Below are 21,202 nucleotides of genomic sequence, written 5' to 3' on the forward strand. Positions count from 1 at the left end.
GTGTAGTTTTGGTGCCTGTCCTGGATCTCACTCTGGATCCACCACTGCCTGGCAAGCTCCTCTTTCTTAACACTGATCTTCAAGAGTTTCGACCCCAACTTGGCTGGACCTGGCTGTTCCAATGCCAGGTAACAGCATCTCCTGAGCTGGATGGGCCTCAGTAGTCTTCACACTTTCTAGTTCTCTACTGCGCAGAGTACTGTGCAGCACCATTAGGAACCTGCATGTACACACACACACACCCCTCCACCTCTTGCTCACTGCAGGTACCATGCTGGTGCTGTTTCTTATTCTCCTAATGTTGCTATGGCAGCTTGGTGGTGCCTTGTGCCAGCCACCACTGGTCCTAGCCACCTTTCTCTCAGAGGAGCTTGATGCCCCCTGGTTAGTCTTAAACTGGCCTTATTGGGCCACCAAGCCCTGATGACACAAACACAATCCCAGGTGACAAGGCAGCTGCCAACCTGGTGCTGGCAACCACGAGCAGCTGCCTCTGGCATTGTCATTTTCACTGTCCTTGGAGATGAGCTTTCTTGTTGTTTCCAGGTCAACAGTTTCTTTACTGCACTTAACAAAATAAAAACCCTTACATAATGCTGGTGTGTCCATTGCTGTGACAAAGTACCCAAGTGAACTTCAGGAGGAAGGTTCACTGGGGCTCGCATTTTGGTATCCTATCAATTGACTCCGTTTCTGGGTACATGGTGAGGCAGAGTACCATAGAAGGGACCTTGTCCTCAAGTCAATTTACTCACCTAGAAGCTGCAGGGAAGCAGAGAGCTAGGGGAGGCCAGGGACAAAACACACCCCTCAAGCTGTGTTCACAGTGATTTGACTTTCTCCAGCTGTGCTCTGCTTCCTGAAGTCTGCACCACTTCCCAATTAGCTCTTAAAGCATGACTATCAACAGAGCTGCTTCTCCAGTGATGTTCAAGAATCCACCTCCTACCTCCATCAAAGAGCCTCGCTGGAGATCAAGCCTTCAACACATGAAGTTAGAGGCACAGTTCAGATGTAAAGAACCAGCTGGGATCTCAGAACTATGTCCTCTTGTGCTTAATAAACCTGGCTCCTTTTCTCTAGTTTCAACTGGACTAATGGTAGAAATGGCAGAAGTAGAATTCAGAAGCAGGGTAAGAGGCCAACAAGATGGCTCAGGAGTAAAAGGTACCTGCTACCAAGTCTGATGACCTGAGTTTGATCCTTGGGATCCACTGCCCCACCCCCCAATTGTCCTGACTTCCACATGTACATCACCAGCACAAGTGTTTAACCCAAAAGTTAAAAATGCTGATTTAAAACATTTCAAAAATAGGGTAAAGTGTCACAGTTGCATCAATTTCAGAAATTAAGTCACTTAGGCCACCCTGATACAACCCTGTTCATGAGCATTCATGCATGTGCAGTATCAGTGAGTTTGAGTCTGATGAAGTAACTATCAGATGAAAACTCTAACCAAAAACTGCCAGTACTCCTCCAATTACTCCACAAAACAGAAACAGAAGAATGGAGGGTAAACCAAAGCTTGCTCCCTCCAATGCAAGCATGCTGGATGGCAGGGAATACAGCGTCGTTGGCACACCAAAACAAAGACAAGCGGGGATTAAACGTGCCGCTGTGGAAGAGAACAGAATGCAATGACAGCAGCAGCCCTCTTATCCCGTTTATTAAAGAAACAGTAAGAAAAGATACAATGCAGGAAAACACCAACCACCCTTCACATCAGGCTGAACGAAGCACAGTGATTCTCCCTTTCATCCCTCCACCCCCACCCCAATTCCCCAATTCCCCTCCACATCAGTTTAAGTTTTGAGGTTCTTTGATTGGGAGTACCAGTGTGGAGGGAGCTGGATGATCAGAGGAGCCTTAAATCTGGCCACCTAAGTCCCAGGAGAAAGGAGCTGCAGGCCCAGTCTAGCAGAGATGTGGTAGGTCTGTGACTTGAGTGTCCACCTCAACATTCTGTGTTCAAGCCCCCAGGGAAAGGTCTGGCAGTAGGACATGGCCAGGTCCGGGGTGCCCAGGTCAGTTACTGACGATGGTCCGCTCACCAACGCAGCGTCACCGGACAGCAAGCGGGCCAATTCTCCAGTGGTGAGGGGGATTAGGACCTGCAGGCCAGTGTATCCCTGAGGAAAAGTCCACATGAACAATTCAAGAAGCTAGTAAGAAACGAGGAGCAGAAAGCTGTGGGACAGAAGCACAGCAGGCTTCCAGAAGGCCAGAGATCCTTTTTTCTTGAGGCCAGGATCATCCCCACTATCTGCCGTAGTCCATGTCTCACAAGTAACATTTTGCCTTCAGTCAAGAAAAAAAGCAGAGGAAAAAGAAGGCTCATTTGAACTTGAGCCCCAGCTGTGTTCTTCAGACTGTATGTAGTTCCAGATCTACTCTTTTATCTAAGAGACAGCCCCAGCCCAGAACCACAGTGCTTGAAAAACAAAGTGGCCCTGGAAGAAAAATGGCATTTAAGGGGGTAACATTCCATTTGGGTACATCGCAGCCATTGGACCCCCTGGTCTGGGGAAAGCAGCTGGATTTGAACCAGGGAGGCTGCCTACCCTAGGAAATGGGACCAAACTCTTGGCTACAGGGCCATTCATCCTTGGAAAAGAAGCTGGGTTAAGACCCAGGGTCCCTGTCGGCCTTGCAAAAGGAGCTGGGTTGATTCCCACAGGGCCTGCTGGAGAAGAGCCCAGGTGCCCAGCAGCTGACCTTGGGAAACCAACTTGACCTGGGCCTAATGGACCAGCAGACCTTGGGAAGGCAGCTGGATTTGGACCCTGCAGGCCAGTGGCCCTTGGAAAATTAGCTTGGTTGGGGCCTAGTGGCCCAGAGGCTCTTGGGAAAATTGCTGGATTTGAGCCCTGGAGACCAGCAGACCTCTGAAAGGTGCCTGGATTTGAAGCCAATGTGCCAGAAGACTGAGAAAAGGCAGCTGGGTTCAGTCCTCCTGATCCTGTCCCCCTTGGAAAGGCTCCAGCATTTACCCCCATTGGGCCACCTGGCCTCGAGAAATGAGCTGAATTAGGGCCCATGGGGCCAGGAGCCCTTGACATGGCAGAGGGATTTGGCCCCGGAAGGCCAATTCCTCGAGAGCTAGGACCCATGTTTGGCCCTATGGGGCCAGGTACTCTTGTCATGTTAGGTGGGTTTGTGCCCATGTTTCCAGAAGCCTGCGAGAAAGCAGCTGAATTTGCTCCTAAAAGACCTGCTGCCCTTAGAATAGGGGCAAGATCTAAGCCTTGAGGTCCAGCCATTCTTAAGTTAAGACCAGATCCTGTACCCAAGAGGCCACCTGCTCTGGTGTCTAGATTTGGGCCTGGGCCTAGGCCACCAGCTCTCGGATTGGGTCCAAGGCCTGGACCTAAGCCACCAGCTCTCGGGTTGGGCCCCAGGCCTGGGCCTGGAAACATACCCGACCTAGGAGCCGGGTTTGTACCTAAAAAGCTTGATCTCAGATTAGGACTTGGTCCAGGGCCCAGGCCGGCTGGCCTAGGATTGGGAGGACCAGTACCAGAGGATAAAACACCTGCCCTCAGGTTGGGTACACATCCAGGGCCCACAGGGCCACCACTTCTGGGGTCAGGACTTACTCCCAGGAGCCCACCTGCCCTTGGGTTGGCCATAGGACCAGGGCCAGGAAGCCCCCCTAATCTGGGGTTAGACATAGGCCCTGGGCCTGGAAGAGCCCCTGTTCTAGGGTTTAAACCTGGTCCTGGTCCCGGTCCTGGTCCCAAAAGGCCACCTGGCCTTGGGAAAGAAACTGCACCTGTGCCAGTGGGGTTCATCCCTCTTGGGAAAGAAGCCATGCTTGGGTCACGAGCACCAGCAGGAAAATGTGCTGGATTTGAAGCCAATGAGCCTGATGAACTTGGAAAAGAAGTTGGATTCCTTGGAAACGGAGCCAGGTTTCCACCAAGAGAACCTGCTGCCACAAGGAAAGGCTCTGAGTTCACACCCACTGGGTGGCCTGGGTTCAGAACAGGCCCTCCCTGCGGGCCCAGGGAGCCGTCCAGCCGTCCTCGAGGAGGCAACGGAGCACGAGTCCAAGGAGTTGGCCGCTCTCTAAGGAAAATCCGGGGTTCTTTCATACTTTCTTGGGAACGTTGGTGATAATAGGCTTCGGGCGAGTTTTGAAAAGAATCTTGTTTTTGATGAGTGCTGTCACCAAGTACCGAGTGCCAGTCTCTTGGCCAAGCTCATCACAGTCCTGCTCCCCAGGAGTGTGTTTGACAAGGACTGCAAAGGGTTTCTCCAGGCGGATGATTTTCCCATACAGGATATGATGCCCCACGATCAGCACAGGGATTCCCTTTGGCAAAACAACAAGGAGATGCCTGAGGTTGGGGGCAACACCATTCCTCTCAGGTGCCTTTGAAGGCTGCTCTGGACAAGAATGCTGGCACCTCTCCGTGCCTAATCTGTCCCGTAACGGACAATCCACCCTTGTTCCTTTCTATTCTTTCTAGGCCCATGTAAAGAGCATTTCCACTTTTAGGACCCTTGCAGATTCCCCAAGGCTCCATTTCCCTGCTACTGTAGAGGTGGGGGAACAGCAAGCAGACAGCTCTGCAGACTGGCTGACCCTCGAGCAACAAACTGGGACAGTCCTCACACTGGGGCCTGGGAGCACCACCTTGGTGTAGCTTGGTTTACTGAGGCATAAGGCAGGCAAAAAAAAGACCCCTCACCTCAGTGGTGTAATGTAGGTCTCCCAGGAGGTTTCCAGCTAATCCGGTGCTGTAGCGAGCCTCGATCTCCCCCTGTAGTTCCATCAGCACCCATTCTGCCAGGCCTCCAGCCCCCGTACTGCAAGCAAAGGGCTGGCGGTTACAATATTTTTGAGTGGTGAAGGATGAGTAGTGTCCTCCACCTCCACCACCACCAGAGGCCCAAAGGAGCTCTTTATTGAATACAAGTTCTTGGGAAATTGGGCAGTGCTGGGAACTGAAACAAGAGATCTTAATGCAAATGTTTATGTAAGATATACCTGGGGACCCTAATTCTTCCAGAATAATGTGAAACCAGGATAGCCCTTGACACTCAAGCTAAATAAAATTTTAAAACATACTCACCTAGAAATAACAATTTGCACCATGAGCCTTCCTTCTTTAAAAAAGCAACTGAAAAACTGAAGAAAAAAGAAAAAACACCTTTAGGGCAACAATAATTATAGCTACTATTTACCACTTAACTGTGTGATAGGTACCTTTTCCTCTTGAGAGGGGATCTCTAGTTCAGGCTGTCCCTGCACTCTTCATGTAGTTAAGAATGACCTTGAATTTCTGACTCTCCTGCCTCTATCTCCAGCTTATGTGTTGCTAGGGACCTCACCCAGGGCTTCACACATGCCAGGCCAGCACGCTACCAATCCAGTTTCAAAGGTTTTACACTCCGTTTCTAAGTGCTGTTAGACACGTCCTCTACTAGCCATGCCACAGAACCCGGTCTCCTCGCTGACCCTGGACATAGAGTGCAGCTGCTGATGACAGTTACACTGATACACTCAGGTACACTCCAGCAAATCATAAGGTGATTTCTTTCTTTTTTCTTTTCCGTTTTTTGTTTGTTTGTTTGTTTGTTTGCGACAGGGTTTCTCTGTGTGGCTTTGGAGCCTGTCCTGGAACTCCCTTGGTAGCCCAGACTGGCCTCGAACTCACAGAGATCCTCCTGCCTCTGCCTTCTGAGTCATGGAATTAAAGGCACATGTTATTCTAATGTGACTCTCAACTAGTGACCACCTTTCCCTTAGATGTGAAAAACACTTACACCTTCACACTATACAACAGTGCCACCTGGTGGCAATTTTTAGTACCCTAAAAGCTTGATGCTGTCTGGCTTCATTTGCCCTTGTGCCTGCTATTCAGGGAGAGACTGAGATTGATTGGACTGGGGGACCAAAGCTCTTGAATGAGACAACAGATAGCATTACCAACCATGGTGTAAAAGGTTTTCTAACTGTACTCAAACACAGCAAAAACACTGATCAGAATTTCCCCCAGTTTTTTGGTTTTTTCCTGTTTAAGCCAAGGGCTTGTAACACAACTAAGGCTGGCCTGGACTCTTGATCTACTCTTGCCCCAGCCTCCAGAGTCAGGACTACAGCTGGCACCAGCATGCCATTTAATAGGTTTCTTCTTACATTATCACCATTCTGGACCTCCAGTAGGCTTATATTATGACAGAACCTCTTTCCAGAGCACCAAAAACACTGCGTCAACAACTAACAGATTTTGAATTGTCACTATGGACCACATGCTATACACATGCGAACATGGTATTTCAATCAACATGGCAACTCTAATAAGAGGGCCTCATTCCTACTTTGCAGTTGAGCATACTGGGATAAAGACAGATAAAATCACTTATTCATATATGGTACATATTCAACTAGAGTGTAGGTAGTAAAGCCAAGACAGGAAACTGGGCCATCTAGTTACTTAAAAATCACTACCTGATTTTCCCTTCCAGAGGACAAAACCAAGTGCCAGCAAGAATGAAAAGGCATTTAGGCACTCAGTGACACACAACATATTTAAGTGCTGTTCACAAGAGCAAAAGGGCACCAGGACTAGAACTTTGAATAAGTTAGGCTTCTGCACTAAAATAGGTTGTGGCCCCACCCAAGAAAAGGCAATTTATCAGCTTCAAACAAGACCAGTGGAAGACAAGGTCCACCTTTGAATGTGCAATCCTTCTGTTTGAACCCCCTGATCACTGAATCAAAGGCATGTGCCACTAAGGCCTACTTCCACAGCACTTCTGAAGTGGAAGGACAACAATCCAAATTCAAAAGGCTCAAGTTCAGGTCCTAGCTTGTAAAGTGGAAAGCTACTGTATGATCACACACAGGTCACTAAATGACAAGGGGCTAGCACCTAGATTATGACTCACTAGAGTCATGACTAAATAAATACAACACACACAAGACTGCTTAGACTCATAACCTATTGAGAACAGCTAATTTTTCAGATTGTAAGCAATTCAGCTTACGTGACGTGGGTTGTCAGGGCGAAGGCTGGAGGGGCAGGAGAAGGAAAGAGGGGGATATGTGGTTGGTATCTAAAATGAATAAAAAAATTCCTTAATAAAAGGTCTCTATAATTCATCAATTATGCAATACATAGATTGTAAAAGGCCAGTGCTGCACAGACCAAGTTCCTTCAAATAAGCTTTTGATAACTGATGATGCAGTCAGTGTATGATAAGTGTAAGCTACAGCAAAATAAGGTGGTCTACGGAAATTAACAGATAAGTCATATAAGTCAACATCATAGTCTAAGAATAGGGATAAAGACAAAACTACTTCCTGGGACCAGGGAGATGGTTCAGTAGGTTCAGCCATGCAAGTATGAGCACCTGAGTTCAAATCTCCAGAACTCATGAAAACACTAAACATGCAGCGTTAGCACCTGTAATGGCAGTGGCCTTATGAGATGGGAGCAAAGGGCAAACCCTTGAAAACTTGAAGGTACGCAGTGAAACCACCACCAAGGCACTGTCTCAAGGCAAGACAAGGACTGAATTTAAGGTTGTCCTCCACATTCACAGTTGCATACACACATCATACACACTTGCATACACAGCACCCTTCCTGAAAACTAGTTTCAGCTGTTGTCTGCTTTTATCCACAGGGATGAGATAAGACCAGAGATAATGTGGATGCTGCAGGTATTTTCGATGCACTCTGCTTGCTGGGTAAGAATGGACAGCAGTGGACTAAGAAGTGGCACTTGCACAGCTACCCGCAGGGCTTCAATTGAAAACACATCGTCATACCCAGATGCGGGAAGCCCTGCCTGAGCTACTTCTATTGATGCTGGCAAACATCTGGCAATCCCTGGAAATAGTAATTCTACAGCACACAGCTTGGACATTCTGTTGCTGTACCCCATCAAGCCTGTAAAAGCTTATGATAAATCTACTCAGGGCCTTTACATATATAGAAAAAGAAATACAAGCTCTGTGGTCAGTCTAGCTTAGTTGCACCTATGTACTGATATGGTTATATTTATTGACTTGTGTATATGAGGTTATATTTACCAAATAAGAAACACTGGGGAATGTTTAAATTCTTTCTAATAAAATTTGAAATTCTACTTTCATGCCTTAACATTTCCTGCACCATTGAAATTCTGTTACTCCTTTGCTTGCTCCTTGAGTGCTGAACTGAGGACACAGCTGATGGAGCTGACAGGATTGTGAACATGTATTCCAGTCAGCATATATTTTATTCAAAATGCTATGAAAAGCCAGCTGTGGTGGTACACATCTGTAATCCCTGCACCTGGAGGCTGAGGTAGGAAGACTGAATTCCTACCCAGCTGTACAGTAAGATCCTGTTTCTAAAAATAAAAACGAGCATGACAGTGAACATCTTAATCTGTACCTATCTCCTTGAAAGCAGGCAGGAGCAGAATACCTCTAATCTGAAAACATGAAATGCTACCAAATATGAAAAATTTAAAGCCGATCAGGGCACTAGTATCAAACTTCAGGTTTTTCAGTTTTATCAGTTTAAATATGCTCATCTGCTAAATCGATGCAAATATTCTAAAATCTGAAGCACTTCTAGTGTGAATTGACTAATGCTTAACCAGTAACAAGCTGAATTCTGTTAGAAGTAACAAAGAACAAAAACATTACAATGAAAATTCTCTGTAAGGCATCAATTTCTGAGTCTTCAGTCTCACTTCATCCTAACACTAAGAGCCAACTACCATTTCTAGGTTGTCTAAGGTTTGGCTCGTTTAGAAAAGCAGCAGTGTTATCCAATATAAAAAGAGCTCTTATAGCGCTAATCTTTTGGAACACCTACTGATTATCTCTTTTCTTCCTGACATGGTCATCACAATCTTGATAGGTAAGCAGGATTAAAAAAGCCAAAGGTTAAGCGACTGGTCACATACTAGTAAGTAGTAAAGGCAATGTGACACTAACCACACTAACCTCTCACTAGCCCTTCAGACAGTACTTCTGAGATCTAGTTCTTGCAACTGGCCTCTTCTACAAAACTGCAACCTTGTAACTTGCCTCAAATGTAGCTAATAATTCAAGCTAACACATCAAAGTAGTTAACAATTAAGCTAGCTATTACCCACGTTTAGGTTTCTGAAACCTTTAAAAGTCAAATTCAATGCCACTTTCAAGATTCAAAATTATACCCTAAACCTCTGGCCCTCATTGAGGAAAAGAAGCCATGAGGACAGAGGAAATTTTTGTCACAGGTTCCTTTTAATATCTGACCAAATCAATTCTCACTCTCTGCATTCTAAATCATTACATATAAAGGTTATGAATATTTTAGAGAACAGCCTGACCAATGACCCTCCATTAACTTCCCAAAATAAAATGTGATATGATATATAGCTAATCATACAAACAGAAAAACAAAGGACTGTGATTTAATGATTTAACAACATACAAAATTTTCTAGGACTAAATAATGTTTTATAAAGGTCCATTATATCAGCCTGGTCTACAGAGCAAGTTCCAGGACAGCCAGGGCTACACAGAGAAACCCTGTCTAGAAACAAACAAACAAAAAAGTCCATTATAACACATCTAAACATCTTGTGCTGTCTTTCACTTTTTCTGCTGTGGATTAAACCAATGTACAAGATAGGCACTAGCTCTACCAGTATTTTTGGTTTTCCCTGTTTTAAAGGGAATCTGTTGTAATTTTCCAAAACTACAATCTAAAATTCACTTCTTCAAAAATTAGGGCAAAATGCTTTAGCCATTTTAAAGTATAAAAAAGCTAAACATATTTCTTAGTATATGTCAATGTCACTAATACCACACTGATAATTATTGTCAATATTTACAATGTATAAAAACAGTAGGTCATCCAAATCAACTTTACAACTGGAGAACAATTCAAACACTATAGTCATGGTTTACCAAACTGCTTCAGTAATTAAGCTCTAGAAGGTCATTTCTCTAAATATGACAACTATTTCTCTATGTGCCTTTCTGCCAAATGAACAACCGAGGAAGTTTTATATATGACTGAATACAAATCACTTTTATTACCAGTGTCATGGTGGTTTTGTGACTGGAGGGAATGTTTGATCCTAATTTCTAAGGGGACCTTGATGGGGTTAAAGTCTAAACTACTTTAAGTGAGAAACTTGCTCCCCTCCAAAAAGGGGCTGTGGAGGGGAAATGGAACTGAATGCTTCCGAACTTTTCATTAGTGAAGAATGTTTTCAAAACGTGTTTAGATACTATGCATACACGTGGTACGTTCCCATCACGTGGTAGGATTCCTCCATTGGAGGGAATCAATTACTGGTATTTGTAGACAATGGGTAGAAAAGATGGCTTCGGTCGATTTGAGTTACTCCGGTTTTCTCCATCTTCTGCTACGCTGCCACCCCGTCTCAACCTGTCCTCCACTTCCTGGCGTTACAGTCTCTTCCTCCCAGCCCTTTCTGGTCGCGCGGCAGTTGTGAGGGAGGTCCCCCTCTTTGCTAGATTCTTCTCTCATTTCTTCTATCTCCTCCACCCTTGTACCCCCTCCCACTCTTTCAACTCGTAAGCCCACCCACTTTCTGGAACTCCCTCTCCCCCTTTCAACTCCCTTCAAATGATCCCAGACTACTGGTGGAACTGTTTTTACCAAGGTGTTTAACCCGCCATCTACCTCCCTAAGAAACTACCCCCCCCCACGCTCTTATTTAAACTGCTTTCCTCCAGAGCCCCCACCAGTCTTCAAATTCCTTATCTTCCTCCCAAAGATTCCTTTCAACTACCTTCCTTCCTCTACCATTCAATACTATCTAAAATCGTCCCCAGTCCCGCTTCTCTAGGACACCACCCTCAACTCTAGGCTTCACTCCACCCACAAAGCACCCGAGATCACTTTGCAACTACCCTCCAAATAATGTCTCCCCGCAACCCCCCCCCCCCACGATGATTTAAAATAAATGTCCCCTGGAACAAGCCTCCCATTTCTGTCAGCTCCTCCCAACACCCATTTAAGCCTCCTTCTGCCATTCCCGCTTCTTTCTGGGTTCCAGGTCCACTCTACTCTAGGAGGCCTCCCGACCGGGGACTGAGCCCCTTTCCCCGCACATACCTCGAGGATCCGGCCCGCGCCGCCCCCTGCTCCGTCCTCCGCCCGCGCTCCGCCAGTCTTTCCACCTTTCTCCCACTCCGCCCGGCTCGCTCGCTCCCTTCTTTCCGTCCTTGTACGGCTCATCGTCCCCAAGCTCCCCCGGCCTGCAGAGGGCTAGCCTCGGCCCCCGCGGCCCTCAAGCTCCCTGGCCCGGCATGCGCCCCTCCCCCGCCCGCTCCCCGCCCCTCCGCTCGCCATTCTTCTCCCCGAGCCGCGCGCCCCGCCCGGCCCCGGCTCCCTAGCTGGCCGCTCCTCCGCGCTCTCGCCCCGGCTCCCGCCTCCGGCCTCAATCCCCGCGGCCTCCCGCGCCCCCCACCCGCGGCCTGACCTGCAATGGCGGCCGCCGAGCGCGGCGCCGCGCGGCCAACGGGCGACAACCGAACCTCCCGCCGCCGTCGCCGCCGCCGCGAGCATTGCCTGCGCACTTCCGGCCTCGCTCCGCCAAGTACTTCCGGGACAGAGCTGGAGAGCGCGCGCGCACGTGGGGCCGGGGCGGAGAGAGGCGAGGTCCCGGCTAGCGAGTGCCGGGCGGTAGGTCGGTGAGTTCGGGAAGAACCTCTGGCGGCAGCTGGAACGGTGGGTTCCGAGGGGGTGCTGCTCGCCCGGGGTCGGGGCCCGCGGACCTTGTCAGATAGCCGGCTCCGAGGAGTGGAAGGCACTCCGTGGACTTCGGAGAGGGCAGGGACACCTCTCGCTCTTCAGAACGTGCCCGCACCGCCTGCGTCTTCCTAACCTCGGGAGTAGACGAGCGAGGGTCGAACAAGTCCCACTCCCAGTAGGTGTGCGCGGGATAGCTGCTAGATCAGGCAGGCAGGGAAAAAAATCACCAAGTCCTGCCGCTGCCCACTTGTGCTGTGGGTTTCCCCTCCCCCATCAGCCTCAAGTCGCCGTCTTAGAGTGGATCTGTCATTTGCAAACTTAGTCGAGTTGAGTTTAGCATTCTTGCTAAAATGCCGATTTTCAAACTCTCTTCCTCCAGTAGGTTAGAAAGATAAGGAATGGAGTAGGCCTTTGGGGGTTAATTTATTGAAGCATGCGTATTGAATTTCTGGAGGTTGAGCTTTGCTGGGGCACAACAGCATTATTAGAAATGAACTTAAGTGAGAGATCTTTGAAATCTCCCATCCAACAGTGATGATAATAAAACTGAATGCATGGTAGATTCTCCAGTTAACGTTTAACAATGTCTTTTTTGTCCCCCCAGGAATGGGTGAATTTAAGGTCCATCGAGTACGTTTCTTTAATTATGTTCCATCAGGCATCCGATGCGTGGCTTACAATAACCAGTCAAACAGATTGGCTGTTTCGAGAACAGATGGCACGGTGGAAATTTATAACTTGTCAGCAAACTACTTTCAGGAGAAAGTAAGTTTTTAGGGAGCCTGGTGTGGAGTTCCTGATGTTAATTTTAATTCAAGTCTACAACTTACATGTCCTGTCTTCAGATAGATCAAGTGACTCTACTTACTATGGAATTGTTTAGAGTTACAGAGCTTCTGTAGCTTATCTGAGACCCCTTGGTTGGTGAAAGCAGCTCAGGAGTTTGTCTATCTGAAGTTGTTTAGAAAGATCTTGCCTAGGAACTGTGTGTCACTATATGCCATTTGGGGACTGAAGTTTGCTGGATCTTTTGGCCACTACAAGAAAGAAAGGAAATTGTTGAGATCATGTGATTTTTGGTAAAATATATATATATCCTGCTGGGGTCTTAATATGCATTCCATTGCCAATTTAAAGTTCAAACGTAGTACCAGAAAACGCTGGTAACATGACAGCAGGTAGATTCCCAAGTTTACTGGTCTCCAAGGACGTGGACTTGATTGTCTATATTTGGGAGTAGAGGAGGTTTTTAATTAGATGAAATGTCTTTGGGTACACATAAAGAATCATTTGTGTGTACCAGTATTTTGCCTACCTGCATGTACGTGCACCTCAAGTGTGCCTAATGCCCATAGTAGTCTGGAGAGGGCATTAGATCCCCTAGAACTGGAGTTAGAAGTGGTTATGAACTACCATTGGGTGCTGGGACCCTTTGCAAGAGCAACAAGTGCTCTTAACTGTTGAGCCATCTCTCCAGCTCCAGAGACTTTCCTCCCAAGGGCACTGGTTCCTAATTTTCTTCAGGTGCAACATGCAGCTCAGTTCAAAAGAGAAGACATGGGTAGATTAGTGTGCAGTGTCCAGCAGCCTGGCATTTGAGACTTAGGCATTGTGTAAATGTTTCTAAGAAAATGAGTGAGTGTCGAGTACTGGTATTAAGACGAGTGTTAGAGCTTTTACATTCATGAAGAAAGATCAGTAACAGTTTCTGACCTGTATAAGCTGGCAGAAGTAGCCTTGACAGTTAGGAATCCTTCTCAGAGTTGATATACTGGAGAACTAATGTGTTAGGCCCGTTAGAACTGTTGTAGGCCCTTTCCCACAACAAACGGGTCATTGCTAGAAATAGGACAAAATGCTTGGGTGCACACTTGTTGCATGTTGTGACTTTTCTGTTTGTCATTTATAACCACTCTACTTGCATAATTTGTGTAATTGCTTAATGGCCTCTTCACTGCTTAACTTCAAATTCTGTAAAATGGGGAACTACTGTGGCAGCAATGTTTGTGACTGTATTCCAGCTCTGTCTAGGACAGAGGCCGTGCTAAGTTAATGTTGAGTGGTAAGTCCTTCATTTCTTACCTACACTCCCTTGTGTTCTGTCATTCTCCTGTCTCATCTTCTGCTTTCCCCATTGTCCTTTCCTATTCACTAAAGTTAGGCCAGGCACTGGTGGCACATACCTTTAATCCCAGCAGAGGCAGGGGGATCTCTGAGTTCAGGGCCAGTGTGGTCTACAGAGTGAATTCCAGAACAGCCAGCATTACACAGAGAAACCCTGTCTCAAAAAAAAAAAAAAAAAAAAAGATTACTACCTTCTGGCTGGGTAAGATGGCTCAGAGGGTAAAGGCATTTGCTTCCAAGACTGGCAACTGGATTTGATCCCTGCTACTCCTGGGTAGAAGGAGAGACGGGCCCTGCCAGTTGTCCTTTGACCTTTATATGCACATACACATGTATGCACGGATACATACACATTAAACAAAAAAACAATAAAGGATTGCTGACCTCAATCACATCATTAGCGAAAGAAATTAGGAGTTGTGAGTAAGGAGAGCTGTGTCGTTCCATTGACGTCAGCCTTTTGGACAAGCCGCTCAACCCATGTGTCTCTTGGCCTTGCAAATTCAGATAGGAAACATAGTCTCTCTGTGTCAAAGAGGCATAAAGTCAAAATGCCTTGATATATATGAAAATACTGAATGTCCAGAAAAAAAGACTTAGAAATCTGAGATTATGGCCAGGTAGGTGTGGTGCTGGTACACACCTTTAATCCCAGGACTCAGAAGACAGAAGCAAGCTTATTTCTGTGAGTTCTGGGCCAACCTGTCGCCTGGCTCTGCCTCCTGTGTGCTGGGATTAAAGTTGTACGTCACGGCCACCCGGCCTATTTTAGACAACACATAAAGTGAACACACTGGCCTTCAGCCTCTACAGTCATGTGTCTCTTGTGTTTTTGTAACCATGTTTTATCTCTTGATAGAGGTGTGTTTTGAGAAATGTACTGGTAGTTGATCATTAGAGAGTTGGTTTATGCAAACCCACCCATTGTATAGCCTTATCCCTATGCTATAGACATCTAAATCTGCATTGGAATGCTCTAGACAGTTGAAACATAATGGACAATATTTGTGTGTTTAAACACAGACAATGTACAGTAGAAATAACTAAAAAAGATTAGCAGTAATAGGCCTAAAGGCGTTTAGTTTGAATGGTGGTCGCAAAACTGAAAGTTACTGTTGGTTAGTGAGCAAGTGATCAGTGAGTTCTAAGGTCTAGTGTACAGTACACTATTTCCGATTTTCTTAACACTATCCACTAGGGTACACTAAGTTTACTGGCATTTCTCCAGGTTTCTGTGTGTGCCATGCATCTCTATAAATCAGAGGACAGCCTGGGGGAATCAGTTCTTTCCCACCATGTGGGTCCTGGGTGTTAAATTTGGGTCCTCAGGATTGGTAGCAGACACCTTTACAAATGAAACCATCTTCCATTCCCCAAATACTTTTTTTTTTTTTTTTTTTTTTTTTTTGGTTTTTCAAGACAGGGTTTCTCTGTGTAGTTTTGCGCCTTTCCCTGGAACTCACTCTGTAGACCAGGCTGGTCTTGAACTCACAGAGATCCACCTGGCTCTGCCTCCCGAGAGCTGGGATTTAAGGCGTGCGCCACTACTGCCCAGCCCAAATACTTATTTTATGTCCTTGTTCCATATGCTGTTTTATTTTACTTTTAAAACTTGGTTGGTTTTAAACTAAATCATCCATTGTATATCATAACTCTGACTGCCTGGTTAAGTAAGAGGACCAAAAGTCCTAGATAGGAAAACTGGTTCTGTGGGGTGAGGGTAGAACGACCATCAGTTCTGAGGATCTCTGTGACCCCCACAAGCCTGCAGAGAGAAGAGATTCGGACAGCAAGAAGACAGTTTGGGGTATTTGTTCAGACTTCTGGAGTCTGACCCCAAGTAGCTTATTTTTGGCATATTTAAGCACAGCCCAATTTGGTGATGACTGATCAATCCTGCTTATACAACGAAGCACTCATAAATCTCCTTGAAGAACAAAGTAAGCTAAATGCAGATCAGACATGACTACACAGAAACTGTAAAATCCATAAAGATGGATTCTATAGATTGCCTGAGAGAAACAAGCTTACCACAGGGTCTGGGAGAGGATTAGGTGCCTAGAAAGTCTAGCCACTCAGATAGCACGAAGGCTAGTAAGTTCCCAGCCTTCTGGGTTGATTTAAGAGCTTATATGTTCCATCACTTGAAAGGAACAACCCTGTGTACTAACATTCCAGGTTCCCTGAATGCTTATCTGTAAGCACAGAGACCTTTGTGTCTCCTATAATCAACCAGTCAAGAAGTTTACAACAATAGTTTTTAAGAAATTATGTATCTGATATCCAATTAGACACATTAAACCAGTTTGTTTGTTTGTTTGTTTGTTTGTTTTTGGTTTTGGTTTTTGGTTTTTCGAGACATGGTTTCTCTGTAGCTTTGGAGCCTGTCCCGGAACTCACTTTGTAGACCAGGCTGGCCACGAACTCACAGAGATCCACCTGCCTCCCAGCGCTGGTATTACAGGCATGCGCCACCAACACCCAGCTTAAACCAGCTTTTTTTATGCATGGAGGCTCACTGTAGCCCACACTGGCTTCAGATTTAAAGTAATCCTCCTGCCTCAGCTTCCTGAATGCTAGGATTATAGTCATAAGCCACACCTGGCTAAATCAACCTTGAATATCTTAGTTCTTAAATATTAGTTGAAAAGCTTCTTCTGAATTAGCCCTAGTTTAAAAGAGAAAGAATCAAACATATAACTAAAGTACAGTAATATTAAGTAGCTAAAATTTGAAGCTGAAAGAAATAAAAGTCTAATAGACATGAATGTTTGAGAGTGACAAATGCTATACTGAATATTTGTGGGAAGTACTTGGCAAGAGCTGTTGATTGATGAATTCATGGCAAGTTGGGGCCTTACAATGTTCCTGTAGTTTTGAATTCATGGCAGGTTGAGAAGTTACAATGTTTCTGTAGTTTTTCCCAGGTCATGAGTCTCGAGCTACAGAAGCCCTGTGTTGGGCAGAAGGACAGCGCCTCTTCAGTGCTGGACTCAATGGAGAAATTCTTGAGTATGACCTCCAGACATTAAACATAAAGTATGCTCTGGATGCCTTTGGAGGACCTATTTGGAGTATGACTGCCAGCCCCAGTGGCTCTCAACTTTTGGTCAGTAAGCAAGTATGGGTAATTCAAAATAGAGTACTTTTACGCTCACTCAAACTTCCTTCCCCATGCTTACGTCACATAGAAATCCCAAGCTTAGCAAGGTGTCAGGACTCATAAGACAAAATATTGGAATTGGCAATGAAGGGTAAAAATCCCTGGCTGGAGAGATAGCTCATCAGTTAAGAGCACTGTCTGCTCTTGCACAGGATCTGCTTTTGATTCCCAGCACCCACATGGCAGCTCACAACTGTCCTAACTCCAGTTCCAAGGGATCTGACACCTCCTAGACTCCATGGGCACTATACATAAGTGGTGCACATACATATATACAGTCAAAGCTCATATGGATGATAATAAATCACTGCTCACTTTGCCCTTATGCTATTTGTTTGATGTTTTGGAATATTGGTACACTGTGTGAAGATGTGTTGCTGTGATTGGTGTAATAAAAAGCTAAATGGCTAAGAGCTAGGCAGGAGGTGTAGGCGGGACCTGCGGGCAGAGGGGAGGAAGTCAGGAGACACAGAAGAAGCAGGATGAGCAGTACATGGCAGAATGCAGATTAATAGAAATGGGTAAATTTACATTATAACAGCAAGTTAAAAACAAGCCTAAGCTAAGGCCAAGTTTTCATAATTAATAATAAGTCTTGTCATTTGGGAGCTGGCTGATGGGACAGAGAAAGACTTATTACACTTGGACCTTGTTTTCACTTGTGGAATGTCATGGTTAATTAATTTCAGAATTTTCTAAACTTCTTTGGGACTAAGAAATGTAGAGACTAGTTTTGTTTTGATTGGAGGAGGTGGTTTCAAGACAGAGTTTCTCTTTTTAGTTTTGGTGCCTGTCCTGGATCTCACTTTGTAGAACAGGCTGGCCTCTAACTCTGCAGATCCACCTGCCCTCTGCCTCCTGAGTGTGGGGGTCAAAGGTATGTGCCACCACCTCCCCTTTTATCTAGGCCATAGGTCTCTGGCAGGTGTGTGTGAAGCCCTACTTTTTTTTTTTTTTCTGAATCTGAAGAGTTTATTGCCTTTTATGTTTCATGGGAAATGTAACATGTTTCTTCAGCACAACTCTGAAAGGCAAAGCATAGCAGAGTGAAAAGCCCTATTTCTGGCTTAGGGATTTAGCTCAGTTGGGTTGGGTCCTCAGCTCTGGAAAAAAAGAAGAAGAAAAGCCCTATTTCTGTTCTGTGTCATATGCAGAAATTCGGCCACTGGTTAGAACTCTTTGGGCCTGCTTTCTGACTAGACTGTGGAGTTCTCCAGGAATGTACTGTCATCTTCTTGATTGTGGGTCCCCTCCCCCCTCTGACAGGCTATTTGGTTTGTTTTGATTTTAGTGCAAGTGATAGCTTTTAGAGAAGAAACAATGTATACATTTGTGTTTGGGCATATTAGTCCTAAAAAGGTTCATTTAGTCTGTTTTCTACCTCTGTCTCTAAATAGGTTGGTTGTGAAGATGGCTCTGTGAAACTATTTGAGGTCACTCCAGACAAAATCCAGTTTGCAAGAAATTTTGATCGGCAAAAAAGTAAGAGTTGTTTTTGGTAGGGTAATGAATAGTTTCACATATGTCTTAGTTAGGGTTTCTGTTGTTGTGATAAACTCCATGATCAAAAGCAACTTGGAGAGGAGAGAGGTCATTGTATCTCATAGCTCCATGCATGGCACAGTCCATCATCCAAGGTAGTCATGGCAGGAACTCAAGCAGGGCAGGAACCTGGAGGCAGGAGCTGATGCAGAGGCCGTGGAGGAGTGCTGCTTACTGCCTTGCTCAGACTGCTTGCTTGCTTTTTGTTTGTTTGTTTTTTGTTTTTCAAGACAAGGCTTCTCTGTGTAGCTATTTAGAGCCTGTTCTGGAACTCTCACTGTGTAGACTAGGCTGGCCTCGAACTCGCAGAGATCCACCTGCTTCTGCCTCCCGAGTGCTGGGATTAAAGGCTAGCTGTGGTTCTTAACCCTGCTAGCCAATTTAAATGTCTTGGGGAGTATCATGAGCAACTGCTGGTGCCTGGGTTCTGGGTTGTATTGGCACTGAGGTGCCGAGCAGGTTGACAAGCAGTTTCTGTAAAGTACTGAGCACAACGGTACTTGAGGCTTGAAGGCAATATAGCCTCTGCTAACTCTAGGTGTAGGACAGGAAAGCCAAAGACAGTGCATGAGCATATGCATGACTGTGCTGGTAGAACTTCTTTACAAAAACCAGCAGTGGACTGTAGTTTGTTGGTGCCTGTGTCCTTTAGTAATAGTTATCCACAGTAATCAGATTTTTGTTATTTCTTAATTGGGAAAGTGATAGAATAGTTTTTTGTAAATGTCATAGAGTTACTCTAGTATATGTCAAGTTGACAAAACACTAACCAGCACAACCAAAGAAAGAAAGACACTTAATTATGGTTGGTTAACATGAGAGGATCTGTTCTGAGAAATATGTTAGAAGATTATCTCATCGTGTGAACATCATCAGGTATGCTTACACAAACTAAGGTGACTGATGTCACTGGATGATGGGATCTTATGAGGTCACCGTCCTATATTCAGTGCATCTTTGTTTGTAATGTTAATGTTTATGCATGACCGGATGTGTCTCTTTAGTCTGAGGTCAATGTCTGTGCACATTGAAATTTTGTAGAATGTATTTATTTACACATTTTCCTCAACTATTTATACATTATTAAAGCAAGTTGTCAAATACTCCATTGTGGGTCCCAGGACAGTTTATCAACTGTGGTGAATGAGGAAACTAATATTGAATTACAGAGCCCTGTAGGAAGTTGTGGAAGGAGGACTCAGTTTGTTTTTGCTGCATATTTATATGTTACCTTTTCAATTGTTTTATTACTCCTAAGGTCGGATCCTGAGTCTTAGCTGGCATCCTGCTGGTACCCACATTGCAGCTGGCTCCATAGACTACATTAGCGTGTTTGATGTCAAATCAGGTGACTGTTTTTCTACTTAGTGCATTTGGGTTGTGGGTGTTGTCAGATTTACATTTCTCAGTTTCCAAGAGCGTGACTTTGTCATGTTTCAGTGACCCTGATGGCCTAACTTATCATTAATCCCTCCTCATGTAAACCACAGATCTTCCCCCATGTTTTCCTGTGTGTGTTCTGTGTGTGTGTCTGTCTGTCTGTCTATTCTGTGTTATACGTATACATGCCTTCATAGGTGGTAACTAGAGGAAGACTCCAGATGTCCTTCTTTGTCTTTTTGAGGCATAGTCTCTTGTGAACCCCAGGGGTGGAATTTGCTTTTTTTTTTTTTAAGCATAGGTCATCAAGAAGATAGTTCTGATGATCCTCTAGTCCCCAGCCCCTCCATGTTGGGGTGACAGGTGTGAAGGGGCCATGTCCTGGGATCCAGACTTCTCCCCTTTTTTGACTTGTGTAGTAAGCATTCTTTCCACTGGGCTGTCTCTCTAGCCTCTCATTCCTGTTTTGATCACCACTGCTGCCTTTGGGGGATCTTCTTTCTTCTATCTTCATAAGAGGGTATGACAGTAACACGTACTCTCAAGTAATACTATGTATGTCCCAGGGAAAATGGAATATAAAGTAGAGAACCATGACTTTTTTCTGTTCTTGGCCTGGAAAATTTGCTACTAGACTCCTTCAGTGGAGAGGTTGCCTTTAACTTGTTAGATGAACATGTTTGTACATGTAAGATACAGAGACAAGCCAGGCGGTGGTGGTGGGTGCCTTTAATCCCAGCACTTGGAAGGCAAGGCAGGTAGATTCTTTGAGTTCGAGGCCAGCCTGCTCTACAGAGTTCCAGGACAGTCAGAGCTAGTGGTGGCGCATGCCTTTAATTTCAGCACTCGGGAGGCAGAGGTAGACAGATCTCTTGTAAGTTCAAGGCCAGCCTGGGGCTACAGAGTGAGTTCTAGGACAGGCTCCAAAGCTACACAGAGAAACCCTGTCTTAAAAAAAACAGAAAGAGAGAGAGAATGAGAATGGATTGGACATGTCTTTCTGTTTTTCTTTTTCCTCAATGCCTGGCTTGTGGGTTTCTTTGTTTTGTTTGCCTTTAGTTACACATGCCTAAAACCAAAGAATTCTTAAGGCTTACTACAAAAAGTAGGAATCCCCCTACATCCCTTCTCCTGATCCCCAAAATAAACCACTTAAACCCTTAACTGATTCTTTTGGGGTTTACCTCTCCTGTACATGGCATGTTTAGAATTCTACATTGTGATATTTTTTTTAACTTTGACGTTATTGACCTTGACATCTGAGTCTC

At 45.4% G+C, this 21,202-nt stretch overlaps 3 protein-coding genes across 8 annotated transcripts in view; 1 reads left to right on the top strand and 2 right to left on the bottom strand.

Moving 5' to 3' along the window:
• Positions 1–1,650: 1,650 nt before the first annotated feature.
• On the bottom strand, positions 1,651–11,546 carry Derpc (DERPC proline and glycine rich nuclear protein). Of its 2 annotated transcripts, none has more exons than XM_036187092.1 (4): positions 11,454–11,546; positions 5,079–5,134; positions 4,695–4,812; positions 1,651–4,315 (listed from the first exon to the last, which is right to left on the bottom strand). In XM_036187092.1, exon 4 carries the CDS (start codon positions 4,092–4,094, stop codon positions 2,469–2,471), a length of 1,626 nt encoding a protein of 541 aa, XP_036042985.1. In that variant the 5' UTR covers positions 4,095–4,315; positions 4,695–4,812; positions 5,079–5,134; positions 11,454–11,546; the 3' UTR covers positions 1,651–2,468. The 2 variants fall into 2 exon arrangements, with proteins under 2 accessions (XP_036042985.1, XP_036042986.1); XM_036187093.1 differs by having other exon boundaries at positions 11,087–11,546.
• Positions 1,651–11,546, bottom strand: Chtf8 (chromosome transmission fidelity factor 8). 2 transcript variants are annotated; one of them, XM_036187094.1, is made up of 4 exons: positions 11,087–11,546; positions 5,079–5,134; positions 4,695–4,812; positions 1,651–4,315 (listed from the first exon to the last, which is right to left on the bottom strand). In XM_036187094.1, exons 1-4 carry the CDS (start codon positions 11,207–11,209, stop codon positions 4,091–4,093), a joined length of 522 nt encoding a protein of 173 aa, XP_036042987.1. In that variant the 5' UTR covers positions 11,210–11,546; the 3' UTR covers positions 1,651–4,090. The 2 variants fall into 2 exon arrangements, with proteins under 2 accessions (XP_036042987.1, XP_036042988.1); XM_036187095.1 differs by having other exon boundaries at positions 11,454–11,540.
• Positions 11,547–11,553: 7 nt separating this feature from the next.
• The window catches only part of Utp4 (UTP4 small subunit processome component), a 30,427-nt gene continuing 20,778 nt past the window's right edge, over positions 11,554–21,202 (top strand). Inside the window, exons 1-5 of one of the 4 annotated variants that reach the window (XM_036187089.1) lie at positions 11,554–11,701; positions 12,330–12,490; positions 16,767–16,958; positions 18,410–18,494; positions 19,813–19,902. In XM_036187089.1, coding sequence (XP_036042982.1) covers positions 12,332–12,490; positions 16,767–16,958; positions 18,410–18,494; positions 19,813–19,902 — 526 coding nt within the window. In that variant the 5' untranslated portion in view covers positions 11,554–11,701; positions 12,330–12,331. Of the gene's footprint in view, positions 11,905–12,329; positions 12,491–16,766; positions 16,959–18,409; positions 18,495–19,812; positions 19,903–21,202 lie in introns of all 4 variants that reach the window. The other 3 variants (XM_036187088.1, XM_036187090.1, XM_036187085.1) reach the window with 3 other exon arrangements.

The sequence above is a fragment of the Onychomys torridus genome, chromosome 5 (genome assembly GCF_903995425.1).
Source record: "Onychomys torridus chromosome 5, mOncTor1.1, whole genome shotgun sequence".
NCBI lineage: Eukaryota > Metazoa > Chordata > Mammalia > Rodentia > Cricetidae > Onychomys > Onychomys torridus.

Coding starts and splice junctions, on each gene's coding strand:
- Derpc (XM_036187092.1), bottom strand. CDS start 4,094: ATGAAAGAACCCCGGATTTTCCTTAGAGAGCGGCCAACTCCTTGGACT.
- Chtf8 (XM_036187094.1), bottom strand. CDS start 11,209: ATGAGCCGTACAAGGACGGAAAGAAGGGAGCGAGCGAGCCGGGCGGAG. Junction 5,135..11,086: donor GCGCGGGCCGGATCCTCGAG/GTATGTGCGGGG, acceptor TTTTTTCTTCAG/TTTTTCAGTTGCTTTTTTAA. Junction 4,316..4,694: donor ACCTACATTACACCACTGAG/GTGAGGGGTCTT, acceptor GTTTTGCCAAAG/GGAATCCCTGTGCTGATCGT.